Genomic DNA, 11,290 nt, shown 5'->3' on the forward strand with positions numbered 1-11,290 from the left:
GGTCTGAAAGATAGTTAGAGAACCAACCAATGGTGTGTTCTGAGAAACCGATTTCTGAGAGTTTATGACACAAGATGTTATGATCCACAGTGTCAAAAGCTTTAGACAGGTCTAAGAAAAGTGCAGCACAATAATCCTTAGCATCCAGTGCTTCAACAACATCATTAAGAACCTTCAGTGAAGCAGTGGTTGTGCTGTGTTGTTTCCTGAAACCAGATTGATGTGGAGGTAAGATGTTAAATGAGTCCAGGTAATTTTTGATTTGAGAGTTTATCAGTTTTTCTAGAACCTTGGCTAAAATGCAGAGTTTAGAGATTGGTCGATAGTTGTTCAGCGAGGTGGGGTCTCCTCCCTTCAGCAAAGGAAGAACAAAGGCTGTTTTCCAAGTGTCTGGGATGGAGTTTTGTCTTATGGAGAGATTGAAGATGTGGGTCACAGGGACTGTGATGATATGAGCAGCCAGCCTTAAGAAATAAGGTGGAAGTTCATCTGGACCTGCAGATTAATTTTTTTTTATATATATATTATTTATTTATTTCTAAATAACCCACAAATTGTAGGTTTTGTTTTATTGCTTTATTGTATTTTTGCCTATTTGGAGAATAATTGGTTTGTTGTCAATAATGTGGATGTTTATAAAGCATTCACGCTGTGGAAATCCGTTTGTAGACGACAGTTTTCGACACGTAACTTGTTCAATTATTTTTATGCTATTTCAACAATTCATAAATCAAATAGTTCAGCTCGTTCAGGATATTCCTGCTATGACTTTTGGCATTTGTGCAATTATTACTTTTTGAAATATTTATCTCTTTTGGCCATGTTTTTCTCATTGAACATGAATGAAGCTCTCCACATCCTGCAAACCGTCTGTGCTGTTTACAACCTTTTACAGCTAATTTCAGCTTTAGTTCTGGTTCAGCTGTCTTCAGCTTCTTTGTGCTTAATTTAGCTTTTTCCAGCAAATCTTCTGCTCCTTTCAGTTGCTTTCTGCTAATTTCTGCTTTTTATACTCCTCAGTTTCTTTCTGCTAAATTCAGCTTTTTTTACTTTCCTTTCAGATGTTTTAGGCAATTTTAGGCCATTTTTACTAAATTTTGCTTTTGTGATTCTTTAAAAAAAACTTCAGCTTTTTCTGCTTTTTCTACCCCTTTTTGCTAATTTCAGCTTTTCCAGCTACGTTTTTGGCTAATTTAATCTTTTTCTGCTCATCTGTTTCTTTTTGTTGCTAATTTCAGACTTTTTTTTTCAATCCAGTCAGCTTCTCTGCCTATTTCAGCTTATTCTGTTCATTTCAGCTTTTCCCACACATTTCTGCTGTTTTTCTACCGTTTTCCGCTTTTATTTTCCTGCTTTCAGCAAATGTCAGCTGTTCAAATTCAATTTGCATTAACAGTTTAGGGACTAAACTTTTTCAGCTGGTTTCAACTCACCATTAGGATTTAATATCATAATAAAACTTCCAGGTGCTTCTTCTTCACCTGTCAGGACGTCCTGTCAGAAGCATTAGACATGGATTAAACACTCACCTGCACACAGGTCACATTAATGACTGTTTTTTAGGGAACTGCTGGACAGCAGCATCTGCTTCTTACTCACAAACGCAACCTGGCCGCACAAATACACACTCCAGTGTGTTACTGCCTCTATCTGGGCCACGCGTCCCCGGAGTCCAAATCTATTATAAAGATCAAGAACAGCAGAGGGTGACTTATTTTAGGAAAAGTGTTGCTCCTTTTCTCCTTCACGTATCTTACACACACACAGAGGGCATGAAGCCACTTTATGTCTTTCCAACACATAAAAACACACCATGAGCAGGTTGGATTGGTGCATCACTCTCACAGCAGCTCAGCAATGTCTGTTTTCCTTTTTCTTGTCAGATTAAAATGTCCGTACGATGTGTCAGTGGAGCTGGCGGCATATTGTTTACAAGGTGAGTGTTTTTTTATAGTCAGTTTTGACACAAGTTACACCACTGCTATCCAAACTCCAACAGTTAATACGAATTTTATGTTAATTTAGTGTCATTAGAAAGTCGCAAATGTCTGTTTAAATTTTCCACTTTATTTTATTTTGTAGCATTGAAAAAGCTTTCTCTTGATAGTCACGTTTGGAGTAACTGGGATGGGAAAAAACACATTAAAAATTTTGTTTTATAGGAGTTTCTAACGAAACCAATGTTGTTCTCCTGCAGCTTTAGTTTTACAAAGATTTCCTTTGATGCAACATGAAGGAACGTTTCAGTTCCAAATTTTCCATCTCAAATGGGAGCTTTTATGAGTTTTATGATCATGGCTGAACGTAGTTTACCAGATGCAGCACGTAGAGCATTGGTCACTAATAGGTCTGTCAGGACCTGTGCCCATTAAATTCAGGAAAATAGCTGATTTTCATGGAGCATTTTTCCAACGATAGACAGCTTGGGTGCAGAGCCAAGCAGAGAAGCAGGAGGTGTGTTTTGGAGGTTCACTCTACTTCAGGTATTACGATAATAGCGTCACTCAGTTAATGAGACAATCAAATCTTGTTTTCCCTACACGGTGCAGCGAGGTGCAGGACGTTTTTGGTGCAGCGAGCTCTCGCCAAAGAAGAGTTGAGAAGGAGCAGAGAGGAAGAGACAGCATGTCGCGCTCCAAAATAAAAGTTGATGCTGAAAGATGCAGTTTTAAAGATGAACGGACAGAGAAATTAATGTTCATTCTTTCAGCAGGCGGTTCAAAACCTGTTTGCCTCATATGCTCCGAAACGGTCGCATTAATTAAAAGTGGCAACGTGAAGTGCTCTTCATCTCTTTTAAGCAATGTTATCTGCTAAAGTCAGAGCAGAGAGCAGTAAATTAACTGAACTGCAAGCTCAGTACAACAGATCCACCCTCCTTATCACAAATACTTTTGCAGCACAGCAGCGTGCTGAATGTTCACTCAAGGTATCGTGGATTTTGGGGCAACATAAACAAAAAAACATTTAGTGATGGGACAGTCCTCAAGGAGTGCTTAAATGTTGTTGCTGAGACATTTGATGGAAAACAAAAGGATGAGATGTGTGAAAAAATCAAACAAACCCCAATGTCAGCTTCAACAGCAAGCAGAAAATCAGAAATATTAGCAGATGATGTGTTGGCACAGCTGGATGCAGCTGTTCAGAGTCATCGATGAGGCTACTGATGCTCAGCTTCCTACATGAGAATGGCTCTGATTCCATTCTAACCAAGATTTCATTTACTGGCAGGACAACCTCATGTCTATTTATCCATTTATCTTATTAAGAAAAGTAAAATAAATAAGCCAAAGAGAAAAGGTGTTGTTAAATGCTCTTTTTTTAGTTTTTTTTCCTAAAAGAGCCATTTTTATTATTGTTTTCTTAAGTGTTTTACTTGAAAACTTACATTTTTATAGGTTGGTGCCTCTTTAAGCAAAAAAAAAAAAGAAAATCTTTACTTGCTCTGTTTACACTTTTTTATACTAAAAGAGACACTTTTTAAATTGTTTTTTAAAGATGTTAACTTTTTTACTTTACGTGTAAGCCTTCAGTTCTTTAGGCTTGGACCTCTTCAGTTTAAGAGAAACAAGCTTAGACTCTGTTTGCACATTGAAGATGTATTTTATTCTGAGCTTTCTGTTTTTATCTGAAATAAAGACCCTACATTTATTTGTCTGGGACTACTTTTAATTATGGAGCTAGTTGTTTACTATAAGGTGCAGTTTGTTAACGGTGAAGATGTGAATACTGGTAGGCAAGACCATAAAAGACAAACGTTGGACTTTCATTCGGACCTTTTACTAGGAGGACATTTTAGTACCTGGACCTCAGCGGTTTTAAATTGAATACCCCTGACGTAGAGTCATGCTGTCAGCGGCTTTAGGACTGCATGCTGTACTGACATGTTTTTTTGCACCTTCATCTCCTCTGCTGCCTCTGGAATGACCGTCCTCCGTTTGTGTTTGAACTGTTTGTGCTCCTCTCCCTGCAGGCGAGATGGGCGACTGCGACCCTTTGGAGCACTCTCCTGAGCTGGTGTCAGAGTTTCGCTTCACTCCCAAACAGAGCGAGGCCATGGAGGCGGACATCTTCAACAGGTGGCTGGAGCTCAGGTGAGGATGACCCATCACAGAGCAGTGCAACCTTCATCCTGCAAATTGGGACTCGTGAGCGTTTCCATACAGGCCGCTAATAAGCTAGCTACGACAATACTTCTGCTGTGTTCAAAAGCAGCTTACTGGAGGCCGTCCATTGACCGGCACCTTGACCCGAGCGAGCTCCCCTCCTTCGAGGATGAAGTGGGGCAGAAAGCTGAGCGCAGAGCAGCGAAGGAAGTCATCCTGTCAGCACCAGCGTTTTCTGCAGCCTCCTCTGCCTTGGCCTCCCCTATCACTAGTCTGTGTGAAGGATTATGGGATTAATCTCCGCAGGGTCTTGATTGATTCCAGGCAGTATTTAACCCAGCTGCACTCCGATTGCTCCCATCTAGGATTAGATTACACACACGTGCTGTTCGCTGCGCTTCACCGGGTCAGCAGAGTCACGACAGGGCGGCCTGGGTTTACCCGGAGCCTTACACGCCAGCCCACAACTGAGTCCGATAGTAACTCGCTTAACTCTTCAGTTACAGCTCCCAGCAAATGCCGAAGGACACAAAGCGTGCCGAATCAGCATTCACACTGCATTTTCTGTCAAAATGTTGTCTCGAGGTATTTTTATTGTTTAGGCTCAACTTTTACTCATTTGTTTATTTATTTTACCTTCAGGGGACAGAGCCCGTCGCAGGCAGAGATTTCTTTTCTCAACAAATGCAAGTGGCTGGAGCTTTACGGCGTAGATATGCACTTTGTCAAGGTGCGTGAGCGTTCGCAAGTTCCGGTCCATACGCCTTGTTGTGCAGTAGGAGGACTGAACGTGTGCACCGATGTGTCTTCAGGGTAGGGACGGAGGAGAATATGCACTGGGCCTTACTCCGACTGGAATCTTAGTTTTTGAAGGGTCCAATAAAATCGGGCTTTTCTTTTGGTGAGTATAATCGAATCAAATTTTATGTTTTTGTTGTGAAATTTATATCAGTTAAAATAAATATTAGTGCACAGTGGTTTTTCCAGCATCAGAGTCAGAGATTCTTAATTGTCATTCGCACCACATGTGGTACATATGGTGAAACAAAATTATGTACACAGAGTCCCGGTTACATCCAACAATAAAAATGTAAAATTAAAACAGTAATAAGTTCTAAGATATGAACTAAGAAAAACATCAACTAAAAATACACTAAGCACTAATAGCATAAAAACATTACGTCGAACAGCAGCACGAACATGAGTCTGTGTGAGTAGGTAAGCACGCATGAACACAGCAACATGAAACAAATCAGCAGCAACATTGAAACAGATCAGCAGCAACATGATGTGATTATTCTGGTTAGAAATTCATGAGTCTAACAACCTCAGGGTAGAAGCTGTTCCTCAGTCTAGTGGTTCTACACTTAATGCTCCTCAACCTCCTTTCTGAGGGGAGTGGGGCAAAAAGTGTGTGTGCTGGGTGAGTGGGGTCCTTCATGATGCAGGTGGCTCTCTTCCTGCATCTGGAGGTGTGAAATGTCTGTGATGGTGGGGAGACTGACTCCAACAAACTTCTGTGCAGCCTTCACCACTCTCTGCAAAGCTTTTTTCTCTGCAGCTGTGCAGCCAGATAAGACGATCTTCAGCTTTCTAACCTTGTTGCACATTGTTTGTTGCCATGGTAACGCAGTACATTACTCGACTTTAAACTCATCCAGGTTGAATAAATTACAACTGTGCAGATTAATTATGTAAGTGGTTTCCAGACAGTTAGTCCAACCATTTTTATAATTAAATAAAATAAAAAAAAACGGTCAACTTAAAGAACTGCTTTAAAATTATTTTTGTTTGATATTAAAGAAAGTAAAGATTTTGAGAAACTTGAAATGAAAGAAAATTAGTTTAGATTCTGACACATTAGTTGCCGGAAAGTGTTGGGGTTTTTTTTTTCTCTGTTTTTAATATTTTATATTGAACTATTGATTGATTATTTAAAAAAAGTGACTTGTGAATAAAATTCATATTTTTTTTGATTCATTCAACCTTTATTTATACAGGTTTAATCCCATTGAGCCTCTGGGACTCATTTACAAGAGAGGCCTGATTTTTTTAACAAAGAGTGATGACAACAGAGGACAACGACGACAAGAATAGACAATCATAAAAGAGGCATATAAATTTATTTATTTATTTTAAATTTTTTTTTTTACAAGTTAAAATAAAATGGGAACCAAAAGGACAGTCAAAAGGAAAAAGTAGTAAAAACAGCTAGATTATAAGGGTTTAAAATACACCTATTCATTGAAACTGTTTTATAAGTCAGTAAATTATATAGGGATGCTGAAGTGCGACAGGATGTGGATAAGAAAATGAGACATCCAGATAAGCCTTTAAAGCAACGCTCGCTGCTCTGACTCACTGAAACATGTGAAAACTACGCAGCGTGTTTAGTCTCGTGTCGCGGAGCCTCTGTCCCTCCGTCCGTTCAGGTTATGAGTGATAACTTGAAAAACAAGTGAGGTATTGACTTCCATTGTGGTGTGTTGCCACATCTAGCTTTAAGAAAGGTTCCTTTTGAAAAGAGGGTAGCCACATCAAAATTCAAGATGGCAACTACATTTGTATATATGTAAACCGGCCACCTCTTTCATTTGAGATAACTATACTTTATGTTTTTGCTTAAAAGTATAGTTTCCTCAAATGTCTGGGGTGGCCAAAGATTAATCTGTGGTGGCCACAGCCACCATTGGCCCCTCACTGGCTCCGCTATTGAGCCTGGTGGTGGATAAAACTGCTTCCTCCTCTCACTAGCATCCTTTACTCCGCGCCACCTTGAACAAGAAAAACAAACTCCCTCTGTTCTTCTCCACAGTGTAACTCCTACCCACTTGAGTATCGTGCACCAAAAACATTAAGGTTCACGTGCATTCTCTGTTCAATTCCAGTCCAGAAAAACACTTGTCTCGAAAATACAAACATTCACTATTCAAGTCCCTGAGCGACAGGGGACATCAGCTTGTCGTTTCATTGCTCATCTGTGCGTCTCGTTTTTTTATTTTTTATTTGCTCAGGCCGAAAATCACTCGGCTGGATTTCAAAAAGAGACGCCTGACGCTGATGGTGGTGGAGGACGACGAACAGGTTTGTGTTGACATATTTCTGAAGTTTGAGGCTAACATTCTCCTCATGGCTGACGATGAGCGTTTACATGTTTAAGGGTCGTGAGCAGGAGCACACCTTCATCTTCCAGCTGGCCTGCCCCAAAAACTGCAAACACCTGTGGAAGTGCGCCGTGGAGAGCCACGCCTTCTTTCGCCTGCGCCAGCCGACCGCAGGCAAAGCCAGCCACAGCGACTTCACCCGACTCGGGTCTCGCTTCAGATTCAGGTAGAGCCAAACCCACGTTGCCTTTTTCCTCTCAAAGCAGAATCATAATGACCGCTGGAGCGCCGCTGAGGACAAATAAAACCTCAGCCAGGTAGTTGAGGCCAGCGCTCGTTAGCAGCATATGGGGAGTTATGTGTCGCATAAAACAGATCCTTCGTATCTATGGTTACTGTGTATCTATGGTTACGTGGATCTGTTCCTATGGTGACTGAGACGTTCCCCTCATATTGTTTGTTTGTCTTGTGATTATTATCAGAGATGGTCAAAGTGAATTCTCACACTTGAAGGCCACTTCCTGTCAGTTGTGGGAGCAGCTGGATCAAAGCTGCGTGCGTCCTACAGGTGGTGGAGCTACAAACACTTCAGCAGCCTTTAGCGCCGTTTAAACGGGTTTCAGCCATTAACAACTTGTTGTTTCTTTAAAAACTGGCCTGATGGAGGATAATTTCTCATTTTCTTTTCATATTTTGGTTTAAAAAATAAAGGAAGAATGAAAGTACAGGATGGCATTTATTCTGTTGTATTTTACTTAAACTCGCTGCCAAATCTCAAGTGATTCATCGTCACACACAATTCTTACTAAAATTAAAAGAAAAGCTCAATAAATTATTATTATTATTGGGAACTTTTGTCAAAATGTTTTAAACTAAGCTAGGATTCTTTGCATGAAGATCTTAATTCCTCAGAGTAGATGTTGGGTATGACTCTCAGCAACTACCACAACTTTAGTTAAACATCTACAAAACTGACCAAGTTATAGCTAGGCATGTCGCAATAAACGATAAATCAATTAATCGCATGATAAATGAAAATTATCAACCTCATTTTCATTTATCGGCTTTATTGTTTCTTTGTCTCTCTCTTTCTACTGAAGACACTGGATGACAAAAAGTTCAACTCCAGTGATCTTCACTGACCCCTCCCTTTCTCTTTTTTCTCTTTTCTTTAAAATCTGTTTTAACCGTCCAAAATCGCATTTTTGTATAGTTAAAAGCAGCTAAGAAGCTAAGCTACGAGCTAAACTAACAGGCCGACCTTGAGAAAAAAAACCTCTGTCTTGTCGAAGCTCCAACATTCACAGTTGAAACCTGTGCCTTCATCTAAAAAGTTGTTTTTCTTTGCAAAAAGAAACTGAGAACTTGTTTCCTGATTTTTTTTATTAAAAGCTTGGTGTGAAAAATGCTATGCCAAAGAGCTCAAACCACATCGAGCGTCTGCCATTTTGAGAACTGACGAAAGACAGCCCATGTCACGTCAAGGGGCTTCCCTCCCATTTTTCTTAAAGTGAAACACTGCTTGCTCCCTCACTATCCATCCTTTGGTTCAAACAGTCTTATACTGCCATCCGGTGGTCAAAAAGGTAACACGCAAAATAAATTAACAAAACATTTCTTCTTAAATTTGACAATAATTACTATTATTGTCAAAGTTCAAAGAATATTATCATTTATCGCAATAATTTCTGAGACAATTAATCGCCCAGCATTATTTATTATGACAGGCCTAGTTATAGCGCTTTGTGTGTTTACTAAGGCCAGTAAGCCATAGTGGCCATCTTGAATCAGGTTGATAAACTCCCAAAGATTGTTTTGAGAATTTCATTAAAAAAATATTTTGTGGTTTTTGAAATATTTTGCTAACAGATGGACAGGCAAACACATTCACTTTCAGGCAGTCACATTTTCCCCCTCGTTTTATGGTGGCAGGCAATTATTAACCTTCCCAAAGCCATTCACATGAACTGCGTTCTTGGCTTTACCTAAACGTTTGGAATAAAAACAATTAAAGTTGATTTCCATTCTTTAAGCTCGTCTGTTTGTCTGTCTCAGTGGAAAGACGGAGTATCAGGCCACTCACGGCGGCCGGGTGAGGAGAACCAGCACGTTTGAGAGGAGGCCGAGCAAGCGGTACCCGTCGCGCACTCAACACTTGCTGGGCAAAGGTGAGCCTTATCAGCAGCGCACACAGAACACCGATGACTAACCGCACCTGTTTTGTCCTTCATGCACCTTTGCTGCGTCACACGCTGCTTTACTTTGCCACCTGAAATTTGCTGTACCCTAACTCTGGGGGTGGGGGTCATCCTGTGTCACCTCTATCCCTTTCATAGGTTCGCTTTTCAAAACGTCTCAGATCAAGTGGGGCAATGTGACAAGTTCAATGGTCCTAAAAACAGCTCCGGTCTTTCTTTCTTTCTTTTTTAAAGAAAGCTCTGAACTCCAGGCTATTAAGTGTTAGCGTCACCTTCCTGCTTTGTCTGCCGCACTCTTCACTCCTCCATAACTCCCACCTTCTGTGAGCTGCAGTGGTCTGACAGCTTCAGCAGCAACAGCATGGCTTTAATTCATGCCACATATATTCTTATATATATTCACATAAAAGGCTGCCCATGTGTTTAGAGTTCAAACGTCTTTCAGCCTTAACCTTATTTATTCAGAATGGGATACATCTTATTAGCATCTGATTAAGTGTATTTTTTGTATAAATAAAGCAGCATTCTGTAAATATTTTTTAAGTCTTGTTTTAACCATAACTAATAAAAAATTAAGCAAACAACATTTTTAGACTTCAGCATACGGCACTTAATAAACATTGCACTGTTTGGTCATACAAACAAAGGGTTTGTGTTAGTTGCACATTTGTTGCCCCAAACCTTCGCAAAATAAATTAAATAAGGAGGAATAAGTAAACGATACAAAAAAAATAAAGAGTTGGTAGCTTTTAAAAATATGTTTTTGTTTTATGAAAGATTCCTTTAAACACGTTTTACCGCATGAGGTTTATAGTGAGGCAAGAAACATTTCTAAAAATACACTATCAACTGAACCTTCAGCCTTTTTAATGTCCACCAAAATCCATAATTTCAAGGTTTTCTTTTCCCTCAGTTTATAACGTGTCTGCAAAGATCTGGACTGACTCATAGAAAACAAAGACATGTGATGAATTGTTTTCTCTACTAACATTTGCTGTATCTCTCCGTCAGCTGCTGTTTCTCCAGCCAAGCCTCCACACATCAGGTAAAACAGCGCACACGTAAATCACTTCCTTAAGGCGGTATCTCACTGGGCTGCGGTTGTTGGGACACAGGGCGGGCGGTGACTCAAATTTGTGGGAAAATTCAGAGGAAGTTTGTGAATTTTCCGTCACTGAACTTTTGAGTGTTAGCCACTGAACGACCAGCAAGTCGTGCATTTGAAAGTCACGGCTTATTTTCATGCACGCAGATCATAAAACTGCATTTCTCAGCCAGGCACATTTGTTTGTTGCCCACAATTGTTGGCAATCGCCCCTACATTTAGGATTTATTTCATTTATTTATCTGTGACACTGCACTCAAGCCACTGTAACGTGTTAGTATTTCTAGACAACTGATTTCTGATCCTTGTCCACCAATAAAGCACATCCAAATGCTACTTGTATTCATAACACATCATCACTATGACATATCTTAAGTAGACAAATTAAAAATAGAATATGTTCAAAACTCCTGCACATGGAAAATAAGAACCTACAAAACATTGCGACTTCCTCATGAGTGCTGTTCCCCAACTGGTCACGGCCCAGCAAGATATTCCTCCTGAAATAAGAACCTATTATTTATATTTACTCTTTAGCCCATAAATTTGATTTTAATTCTGATTTAATTTGACCTAAAATACAAAAAACACAATTTTTAATCTTTTTTTTAACATTCAGATATTGTTTGCCATTTTTTTTGTTAGTGATTGTTGATGTTGTTTTGCAGCTCTCATGCCAGCCCTAATCCCAGCCTGCATGCGGTGAGTAATCCTAGATGACCCTCGTTCTCACACACACACACACACACACACACACACACACACACACACACACAC

General features: G+C 39.9%; 1 protein-coding gene across 1 annotated transcript in view; it reads left to right on the forward strand.

The window, feature by feature from the left end:
• epb41l4b (erythrocyte membrane protein band 4.1 like 4B) overlaps window positions 1-11,290 on the forward strand; it is a 30,042-nt gene that overhangs the window by 9,426 nt on the left and 9,326 nt on the right. The window contains exons 6-14 of the mRNA XM_037676325.1: window positions 1,884-1,936; window positions 3,974-4,094; window positions 4,749-4,836; window positions 4,919-5,007; window positions 7,121-7,190; window positions 7,267-7,436; window positions 9,266-9,378; window positions 10,420-10,453; window positions 11,182-11,215. Coding sequence (XP_037532253.1) covers window positions 1,884-1,936; window positions 3,974-4,094; window positions 4,749-4,836; window positions 4,919-5,007; window positions 7,121-7,190; window positions 7,267-7,436; window positions 9,266-9,378; window positions 10,420-10,453; window positions 11,182-11,215 — 772 coding nt within the window. The remainder of the gene's footprint in view (window positions 1-1,883; window positions 1,937-3,973; window positions 4,095-4,748; window positions 4,837-4,918; window positions 5,008-7,120; window positions 7,191-7,266; window positions 7,437-9,265; window positions 9,379-10,419; window positions 10,454-11,181; window positions 11,216-11,290) is intronic.

The sequence above is a fragment of the Nematolebias whitei genome, chromosome 5 (assembly GCF_014905685.2).
Source record: "Nematolebias whitei isolate Nwh7 chromosome 5, NemWhi1, whole genome shotgun sequence".
In the NCBI taxonomy this organism is placed as follows: Eukaryota; Metazoa; Chordata; class Actinopteri; order Cyprinodontiformes; family Rivulidae; genus Nematolebias; species Nematolebias whitei.